The 10,947-nt window shown below is 39.3% G+C and overlaps 1 protein-coding gene across 1 annotated transcript; it reads left to right on the top strand.

The window, feature by feature from the left end:
- The first annotated feature begins 538 nt into the window (after positions 1 to 538).
- C2H8orf37 (chromosome 2 C8orf37 homolog) lies at positions 539 to 10,745 on the top strand. The gene is made up of 6 exons (XM_026841818.1): positions 539 to 1,546; positions 3,851 to 3,921; positions 4,444 to 4,509; positions 5,317 to 5,412; positions 7,316 to 7,447; positions 8,916 to 10,745. Exons 1-6 carry the CDS (start codon positions 1,463 to 1,465, stop codon positions 8,986 to 8,988), a joined length of 522 nt encoding a protein of 173 aa, XP_026697619.1. The 5' UTR covers positions 539 to 1,462; the 3' UTR covers positions 8,989 to 10,745.
- The last annotated feature ends 202 nt before the right edge of the window (positions 10,746 to 10,947 follow it).

Raw genomic sequence — 10,947 nt, 5'->3', positions numbered from 1 at the left:
GGCCGCCGCGGTGGCGCGCAGCCCGCCCCTCCCCCGCCCGGTGAGGCGGGAGGCGGTCGGCGAGACCCCTCAGGAACCGAAACTGCTGAGGCTCGGGAGCCGAGACGCTGGCCGGCGGGCAGCGAGTGTCCCCTGTGGTACTTATTTTTAAACAGCCGAGTCGTATGCCAGCGAGCTGAGTTCAGATAGTCTTTGTTTCTTGGGAGTATCCCAACCTCGGATTAAATATGGCGTTACAAGCTGCACTAATTTGCTTGAGTTAGGACCAAGGGTTACATAGCTCTATAACTGACCTCATGATATGCATAAAATATCTGTAAATCTTGTGATTGAGTGCAGGAAGAACTTTAGCAATAGTATTGGCAAACATTTTATTCTGTTGATACTTCAGTCATCTATGTATTCTGTTCATACTTTTTCTATTAACTGCATCTTCTACAGTAAGTACTTAACTTACACTCTACACTTTTATGCAGCCATCTCAAATTTCACAGTTTTCAAAATGGTGATCTGAATTCCCACAGGTTTGGTCGTTACAGGGTCACTGCTGACAGCACTGCCGAGCAATCTGCCACACTGCTGCCTGCCCTCAGGCTTCCATCCCAGCCCTCACAGGTGTCTCCCAGGTTTCCATCCCTCGTGCCTCAGACTCCAGTTGGGAGGTCTGTGGACCAGGGGGGTTTTTTGCCAGATGTCTCCACATGTGGGCAGCAGAGCACTTACCCAGCAGGCATCTCAGAGACCCAGGCAAGGATCTTGAAGAGCCAAACGACTCGTACAAGACCAGCAAGCCTTTGGCCACATTACTGAACTTGCCTGTTGTTTGCATAATGGTTAGATGAGCACCCAAATTTAGTCAGTCTAATCACAATGTTTTTAAAAATCGCAGTGTTGTTCTTTCTCAGGAGTAGGTTTGTTATTGATTGGTTGATGCAGCAGTACTACAGGTCTCCCTTGCTCTGACAAAGAGCTAGCAAATAGCAGACTTGAGTGACAAGAGTCTTCACCCGAGTGAAAGCAAAGTGCAAATGATCTCTCTAAATCCATACTATTTGGCAGGAATTTCTTCAGAACCCCTAAAGTTGTACAGCATGAGGAGAGAACTTTCTCTGACCTTTTTATATTCCTGCTGCTGAAGATGAATGTGAAAAATAGGGGCTATCCAATTTGTTGCTCAGTAAGTGCAGTGTGGGTTATATTATCATAGTTTTATTCAGGGTTAAAAGTGGTTGGAAATAAAAGAAGCGAGCCAAAATATGGGACAGTTCAACAGGAACTGAAAGGCATCATTGTGTAGTTTACATCTGTCCAGTCATGATGGTCTATCTTAGATACTGCAGATATATTAGAGGTAAAAGGCTGTAACTAATTTTATGTTTTAAATTACAATTCTTGGAATTGCTCTGGTCATGCTACAAAACGAAGGCTGATTTGTTTGTTTTTCAGATCAGCTAAACTGTTAATGAGTGCTGACAGCAGTGAAGAAGATATAGATGACATTATTGATGAAATCTGTAATGACAGCAGCTTTACCAAAACACCTTTGGTAAGTAGGAGTCTAGACAAATGCAGAACAGATGAGGTTCAGCGATGGAAAGAAAAGCACCATAAAGGAAAACTGTTTTAAAGCAAAAAATGGACTAAAACAAGCTGTGAGATGAGCTTGGAAAATAAAAGCAGAAATGAAAATGCAACAATCCTATAGTGAGGGACAGGAGAGATATAAAGAGGCAGCCTTACCCAATGCCCATTCAAGATCGAGCATAATGTCAAATATCACAGAATCATAGAATGGTTGAGGTTGAAAGAGGGACATTTGGAAGTCATCTGGTCCAGTTGCCTGCTCAAGCATGGCTACCTAGACTGATTGACCAGGACCATGTCCACATGGCTTTTAAATATCTTGAAGGATGGAGACTCTACAGCCTCTCTAAGTAACCTGTTGCAGTGTTTGACAAGTGTTTGACTTCCTCACAAGAAGTAAAGAAGTTTTTTCATATGTTTAACCGGAATTTCTTGTATTTCAATTTGTGCCCATTGCCTCTCCTCCTGTCACTGGGCCCCACTGAGAAGAGTCTGGCTATGTCTTCTTTATTCTTCCTCATCATGTATTTTTATATATTGATAAGATTCTCCTGATCCTTTTCTTCTCCAGGCTAAATAATTAGAGCTCTCTTAGCCTCTACCTGTATGTCAGATGGTCTAAGCCCTTAATCACCATTATGTCCATGTCTCTCTTGTACTGGGCCATATCGTGTCTCTGAGGCCTTATCTGGAGTACTGTGTCCAGTTCTGGGCCCCCCAGTACAAGAGAGAGGTGGAGCTACTGGAGGACCTCCAGGAAAGGTCCATGGAGATGATTGAGGGACTCGAGTACCTTTCATATGAGGAGAGGCTGAGAGAGCTGTGACTGTTCAGCCTAGAGAAGGATCCAGGGGGATTTACAGATGTGTGTAAATATGTGATGAGTGGAGTAAAGAAGGGGCCAGGCTCCTCTGTAGTACCCAGTGACAGGACAAGAGGCAATGGGTGCAAACTGAAATACATGATGTTCCATCTGTACACAAGAAAACACTTTTTTACTGCGAGGGTGGTCAAACACTGAGACAGACTGCCCAGAGGCTGTGGAGATTTTCTAGATGATCTCAAGAGGTCCCTTCCAACCAAAATGATTATGTGATTCTGTCTCACCAGTGCTGAGTAGAGAGGAAGGATCACATCCCTTGACCTTCTGGCAACATTACTGCTAATGTAGCCCAGGATGCTGTTGGTCACCTATGCTGTAAGGGCACACTGCTGTCTCATGGTCAACATCAGACAGATTTCACATGGCCTTCTCTGCAAAGCTGCTTTCCAGCTGGTCAGCTTCCAGTGTGTTCTGGTGCATGAGGGTTATTCCTCCTCAAGGTCAAGAGCTTGCATTTCCCCTTAGTTGAACTTCAGGAGACTCTTCTCGGCCTATTTCTGCAGCCTGGGGAGGTCCCTCTGAATGGCAGCACAGTCATCTGGCATACCAACCACTGCTCCCCATTTTGTGTCATCTGCAAATGACTTGGTTGCTTGACAGCAGGAGATGGAGATGAAGCTGAAGATTTACATTGTCAAGACAGAATGATAGAAGACATTGAAAACAGATACTTATTTAGGTATCATCAGTAGAAAACTGTGTTATTTATCTTCATAACCCCCTGTGCAAATTATTTTATTTTCATGAGTGACATTGGTTTTGCTTTGTCTTGGTTTCCTTACAGAGTGGCTAAATCTCAACCAACAAAGAACATTCATGTACCACAATGTGTATGTCTGAGTGAGAGAGAATTATGTCAGTAAATTTGTATATCATTTTATATCTCTAGGACTTCCCATTTAGAATGTAGAATTCTATTAGTCTAGAATTCAAATAAATTGTTTTATGTGCAGCAAATAAATTTTTCAATGACATTTTACCTTCTTGAATAATGTAAGTTCTTGATGTGTTTTTAGTAAAACAAAAGCTCAAAAACAGTGAGGGAGAAGGTTACTAAATTAAAACTGCCTTTAAAAGCAAAATTATTAAAAAGAGGGCATGAAATACTAAGCCTTGACTATATAGTCAAAGTGATCATGTGGTGTTGAATTCCTTAGGTAGCGCTGGGAATTCACTATGGGAAGAGAAGCCTCATTCCTCAGTTATCGGTTACTTCAGCAGCTTTTGTCTCAGAAACCCTCACAGAAACCTGAACAAGAAAATTCCCAAATTCTTCGTCCCCTTTTGTGCCTGAGATTTTCTGGCTCCTGCTTATTAAGTAAAACAGAATATTGTTACCTTTCTGTAATGCTGCCTTGTATTCTTGGATTGCTTTTTAAATAGAAGTTGAAGTCTACCTCTACAAGTCTCACACCTGAAAGAAAGAGTGCTGTTGCACAGGCTCATAGGAAAAGGTAAATGAAAAATGTTTTGACTAGTTGAACATACTTGATTATAGCTTGTCAGTTTAATAATATTGCCACTGTTTAATCTGTACTGAGAGAAAGAAACTGAGTATTTAGAGAAGCATTCTTTTTAAAAAAACCCCCAAGCTAAAGATAATTTTTTTAAAACACTAATGTGCTTTTATGTGATAAAAATTATTTCTTATACATTATTTAAGTAGATATTTTTAATATATATAATTATTTAAGTTATTGAACAACAGCTTCCTTTGCCATATGGACAAATACATTTATCAAATGCTGCAGTATCTAGTCCCATCTATATTTGTTATAGAGAGTGGTTGTCATAGAGTTTAACACCTTGGTAATGGAAATTTTAAAATTCTGTAGTTTGTAAGTATTTGGATGCTTTTCCTATATTTAATAAATATTATTTTAGAAATATCATGTTGTTAAACTGCAAGAAGCATTGTACTACTTTCTTGAAAATTTTTTGCTGTAATTAAGTATTTTTTAATGAAATCCATATAGATGCTGTCCAGTGTACCTGGGTGGAAGCTCTTCACCATATGGGATAGGAACAAATATTTCAAAAAGGTAGGAAACATGAAAAAAATGTTCCACTTGCTTTATCATTAGTTTATTCACAATGGTGTTTCTGTGATGGTACAGAGTTGTGCATTTGAACTGGACAGGACAGCCTTACATTCATCTAAACATGTGGCTGTCTGTAACTGCAGTCTGAAGTCAGCTGGTCCCTTCCAGTCCTCTGCTGTTGACCACTAGATCTTTTGTTCATTTGAAGAGTTGAAGGATGTGTACAAATGAGACATGAGACTCCAGAAATCAGTAACATGTAGTTAAGGAATTGTTGCTGTAAAGTATTGTTATTTTTCCCTGCCTCTCCTCACCTTTTTGTGTGATGCCAAGTATGTGACTTAAATCAGTGGACTGGTTTAAATCATCCCAGAGCCTGAACTGAAAATAACTAGAGTGCTTTGCGACAGAAGCTGAACTTTAGTAGGAGAGGTACTTTAAAGATTTATTCTCAGCATCCTATAGAACATTATTGCATTTCTGTTTGGGATTTTCTGTAGTAAGTAATTGTGCACTTGGTGCATAGTTGGATGCTAGTCAGGTGCCATACCAGTGAGGAAGACCAAAGAGAATATATCAGTTTATTTTCTGTGTTCAGTAAGGTTAGGAACCTATAAAAATAATACATGATTGTATAGTTAAAACACATACCATAATGAATGTGCCAGAGATGTAAAAAAATTAAGATTGCAGGATAACTTTGCTTCTAGTATTTCTGAATAAGCACTGCACTTTGAAACAGTTATGATCTGTGTAGCTTCTCTGACTGTAATAAGCTCTTGGACCTTTCTGTTCTTTTTTGACTAGAACATGTGATGAACTACGTTGTACTGCTTGCGACTTCCGTGTGTCACTTTTCAATGACTACATCTGGGATCAGTCCTGTGATTATCTTTTTTTCAGGTATGTCTGAGGTGGGTTTGGTATTAGCATCGTGTTACTGTGCTTTGGGGCTTGATAGGAATGGGAAGAAAAGTCCTGAGCACTCCTGTGTCACCTCAACAAAAATATGTGTGTAACCTGTTTGGCGATCAGGTGGGAAAGTCTGCAGGGAGAGAGATGCAACATCTCCCATAATCTCCTTTCATGCCTTTCCATTTCTTCCCCCATCACTCTCCCTGTCTGCTTTTAGAAAGAATTCATGTTTCATGGATCAAAAGGCAACTTGACTACTGAAACAGGCAGATAATCTGTGTGATGGGCTGGCCTCTGGTGTGCCATTGCAGGATGCCTGAAAAATGAATGCAGACTGTTCAGCACGTACTTCTCACCATACCTTCACTCATATAGACTGTGATTATTTCAAGTCAGATTTTCTTCCACTATCAAGTATTATGCTGTCACATTCAGTGTAAAATCAAATAGTTTGATTACTCAACAAACTCCTTTTTGCAGCAAGGTTTGATTAAATGGAGGGGTGGGATTTTTGTTTTCTTGTTACATATTGCGATGTCTTGACTTTAATTATTTCAATTTTTGGGAGGGCTTAAAATTAAGGAATTCTTATTTCTAGTTTCTCTAAAACTGTCTAATGCCAGGACTTAGTGAAAGATAATGTAGTAGGCATGCTCCTAATACAGACATTCAATTTGGATTCCTCTTATTTTAATCAAGTCTCTGTCTGTGCCCATTAACTGATGGAGGCAGTGGATGTGTTCAGAGCTTGGCCACCAGGGGGTGGGACAGCCAGACTAGAACAGTAATGGATTATTATTTTTCTTGTATTACACATTAGGTTTTTCCTGGATTTTCCTTCCAGTTTCGAAATTTGTATTTCTCCTTGAATGCAAATCTTATTTTCCTGTTATTTAAAGCAGCATTAAAAATACAGTGCTGCACTAGTCTCTTGAGATGAGTTTGGTAGCTGGAAAGATAGAAATAAAAACATGGTTCTTTTACTTACTCAAAGTCTAAATTAATTCTACCTCTGAGATCTTGAAATTAAAAAAAGGAAAGGCATTAGTATCAGATACTTGATTAAAATCTGTAATCTTTAGCAAGGTATTTAGCTATTTCTTTTGATTAACCTGAATTTTAAAAAGCAAACTTGAAGATTAAACATTTGCCTTCTATGAATAGGTGTCTGACCTCTTTTTCTAAAATTTTCTTTGATGATTTTTTTTGGGGGTTTTCTTCATTGAGCTGGACATATTCATGCTGGTTTTGAGCAATTCAATGGTCAGTAATTGATGGCCAGGAGGTGGTCATGAGGGCAGGGATAGTTAAAATGGTACATTTTCCTTTGTTTTTAAACAACTTGGTTTTATAATAGCTATGATGATTTTTCATTTGTTGTGGTTGATGCTTGCCCAGGGATTATTTGTGGTTTGATGTACATTCCTTCCTTTTATCGGCATTTAATTTCAGTTACTTTAACAACCATCCTGAATAACATCTCCTGATGAAAAGTTTAACACTGTCATTGTACTCATTATGCACAGGGATTTTTACGGTAAGTTTGATAAGATAAATACATTTTTCGATAATTTCTTAACACAAGAATTAACTCTGTGTGGTTTTCTTCCCAAATCTTTCTCTTGAGGCTGACACAGGGTCTCTAAACCCAACAGAGAATATTGCTTACAAAAAGTCAGTCTCCAGTTCATCTGAGAATACAGCAATTACGCAACAAGACTGCTCTCAGGAAAGAAATGTATTCAAAACAGAATTTGAACATATCCCTAAATTCATTCATGACAGTGGTACTCAGAAATATTCAAGAGCTTTTCTGAATTGAAATGGCCTCATTAATCTTTTTTCCTTACAAAAAATGAATGATCCTAAACTGAATTCATTTGATTGGCAGGAATAACATGCCTGAGCTCAGTAAACTAAGAGCGAAGATGATAAAGAAGAAAGGAGCACGAGCATATGCTTGTCAGTGCAGCTGGCGATCCATTGATGAATTAACTGACCTCCAAGCAGACCAGCAGCTTCGGTGGGTTTGTGGTAAACATGCAGAATGAAGTTCTTTAGTGTGTGGTACCTACTTGTGTGGGAGTAGGTCAAACTCAGTTTGTTTCTCACACGGTTTTCTGAGAACAGATGGAAACCTGGATACTTATATCTAGAAATAGATATAACACCCAACTTCAGCCTTTTTGCAATTTAACTGCCTTGCAGGCAATACGGGCAGTTGAATTATAAGAAGAAACAACCAGTTTGGAGGCATTCTGGAAGCTAAATGAGGTTAAAGCTCATACACAGTAGTGTTAAAGAAAGGAAGAGGAAATCAACAGATTTAGGGGTGGGGTAAAGTTCCTTGAGACTGTTCCTCCTATGTAGCAGAGAGCCTTATTTCCCATATCTGCCGAATCTTGGACTCAAAATGGTGGGTTGGGATGCAGCCATGACTCACAAGCATATGAACTTCTGCACATAAATTAATATTGCTGTTCTGCTTTGCTCATAGCTGTTAATGAGCAAGTGATTGTAGATCTCTTAAAAAATTACTGCAAGATCAGTTCTCACCTCAGAGGTTTTAGCACACCCCAAAACTTCACTTTCTTTTACCTACCAATAGCCAAAAATTGCAGGTGCTGGAAATTTCCTTCCAGTTCCCACTGCTTTCTTCAAAGCACTTTCTGCTGACTAAAGACTTTTACCACAGTGAATTTCTTGGACTTCGCTTCAGTCTTCACTGCAGGAGGTGAACAAATTACTGTGTAATTATTAAATATTGTGCAATTTTAAAGAGATTCTGAAGAGTATATGACTATCAATATTTTCAAGGGGGAAAAAAGGCTCAGGCTATTTTAAGAGTGAGAAAATATATATCCCCACTGATGTTCAGATGTGGATTTTTTTTCAGTTTCATTTAGCTTTCATTTCAGCTTCACTTCAAAATACTGTGTATTCAAAAAGTGTAACTGTCTGTTTCAACACATTCCCTTCCCCCAGTAACATCGTAAAACTACTTCCAGTATCCTGTTACTGGTTGGTGAATTGTCTTGATTTCAGCTAATGTCACTATAGTTCATGAGCTCTTTCTTTTCATTATGTATAAATAACACAGGAGACGGATTTGGGTTTTGGGCGAGCAGAGAGGAAGGAAAGGATTACCAGTCCTGGCAATTACTACACCAAAAAGTGTCTCCAAATGGGAGGTCTGTCAGTATTTTTGCTATGCAGTATGTGATATGGTACAGATAAATTAAAAATAAATTACTTTGTGTAACTCTAGCTATACAGATCTATGGGGGGTTTTGTGAAGTTTTGCTCATGGCCCTAATCTGTGCATTGTCAATCTGTTTTTTTTTCCAAAACAATTGCATGGTCTTTCTTATAGAGGTCGTTACTCTGTTGCTTTCTCTGTACCCCTCTGAAAGAGCAGATCCAGGTGCTGACCAGAGGCATAATGTACTCTGCATCCTGCTCACCTTCTCCCTCCATGAATGTTTTTTTAGAACCTGCAGAGGACGTACACAGTGCTCCAGTGCTCTAGAGTTTGTGTTCCAGTGCCACGTGCAGCCTTGTTAGTAGGTTCAGAGGTGAGTGGGCATTGGAGAGGTACCACTTAGTGTAATGGTACAGACATATTTAGGGTCATGTATTGTTTTCAGTGCAACTGGTGTTTCAGACTGAAGTTTCAACTGCTAGAGCCTAAAACAGCAGCTTTGGGAGACAGAGGGACCCAGAGACCAGTTGATTAATGCTCAAGCAGCTACTGGAAGAGGTCTGCTTGCCTTTCTGTCATTTATGAAGAGGTAACCCCTGTGTGGACTGTAAGCAGTAAGTGTTCCTGGGTTTTCTTCAGGGGGAGCTGAGCGATTTCCATTCCTAGAAAACATCAGTCCTAACAGTAAGGGAAGAATCCAGCAGTAGTGTGTAATTTATTAACAGGATCTAGTGAAGAAGAAACCAACTTTCATTCTTCTTGAAGAAGAAGAATGCATTTCAGAAAGTGTTGAGTTGCCTTGGCTTGCCTGTTGCAAGGCCATTTGAAATTGATGACCAAGTATCACCACAAGGTGCTCTTTTGGCCTGGATTTGCACTGGAACTTGTGCCACAATGTAGGCAAGTTGGGCTTGCAACTTGTGAGCAGGAAACGGGGAAAATCCTAATGCCCATCTCAGTTCATGAGACAAAGTCTTACATGACTCGGAAAAGGAACGTGTATCCTGTACCCTGTTTTAAACAACAGAAATAGTCACCCTCTCTGAACAGTTTTGTACTACCAACTGCGTGGAGTAAATCATGCAGAAACAAAAGTTCAAGACATCAGTTCTAGTGATTTTTATGACAACAAGATGGCCTGCAGCACTTGGAAAGTGGAGGCCAGGAAGGAAGTGAGACACAAGGACTGAGTGTAGGAGAAATAAAGGGATTAACACCAGTATCTACTGACAGCATTAGTCAGCATTTCTCCTAAATCACCTCATCCCTCAGTCTTCTGTTAGCATGGAGAGTTGTAGAAAGAGCTCTCTTTCTGGGTAGAGATTGATGTCAGTCAGTTGTGTTGTTAATGCCATTAAGACCATGCTCCAAGCACTGAAAATGTTAGAAGATAATCTTTATTGGTAAATGTATGTGGAAACATGAGCATTCCCCTGAAACCATCGTGTTTATTCAAGTGTAGTTACTTGTTTCTGGCCTTGGTCAGAATGGTGGGCTATGTCAGCTCTTTGTCCAAGGGAAGTTTTAAACAGGTGCAGAAATAGTGCTTATTGTATTGGTTTTCATTACAGAATTTAGCAGATTTCTAGATCTGAGAACAGTTACTATGACATTAAATATAATCAATTTGCTGGAAAAAGGAGTAGTATTAAGTGTTCCCTTTCTTTGCTTTCTTCAGTTACATGTTACAAACCACTCCAAAGTCCTCAAATGAAAAGAATATAAAGAAAGGTAAAATTAGAGCTTGAATGTTCATTTGATGAAGGTATTGTAATATTGCACAAGGTTTGCAAGATGTATCGCTTTGGGTCTGGGCTACTTCCGTGTCAGTTATCTGAGATAGCAGGGATTATGTAAAGAATTTTGTTGAAGAATGCCATTCAGCTGTTTTCAAACAGAAGTACTGGAGAAGTTTTGCTAAGTATAAATGTGACCATTGTTTTCCTCCAGATTTTGCTTTAGAAGTAATAATACCATTTCTGTTTGTGAAATGGGCAAGGTGAAAACTTGAGACTTTCATTTTGCTTAGGTGATATGCTTGGAAATTTTCTAGGCTGCGGTATTAGTCTGCAGCAGATCAAAAGCAATGAAGAATGACAAAATGAGAATCCACGCAAAAGCATTCACTTGGAAATTTAGTCAGTGGTTTAATGTGATACTAGCTTTTCTAAATCTGTGTTCCTGCAGTACTTCTGGATAGAAATCCAATTCAGATGTACATAATACATTTTTAGAGCTTTTGGTTGTCAAACTTCAATGTGCTGTTCTGACTACCTCTCACTTGTTTTACCTGCAAACCATGGAGTGTGTCCAACCCAGAT

This window comes from Athene cunicularia, assembly GCF_003259725.1.
Source record: "Athene cunicularia isolate RWA chromosome 2 unlocalized genomic scaffold, athCun1 chr2_part1, whole genome shotgun sequence".
In the NCBI taxonomy this organism is placed as follows: Eukaryota; Metazoa; Chordata; class Aves; order Strigiformes; family Strigidae; genus Athene; species Athene cunicularia.
Note: the sequence above shows the minus strand (reverse complement) of the source record. Positions and strands in the feature narration are given on the sequence as shown.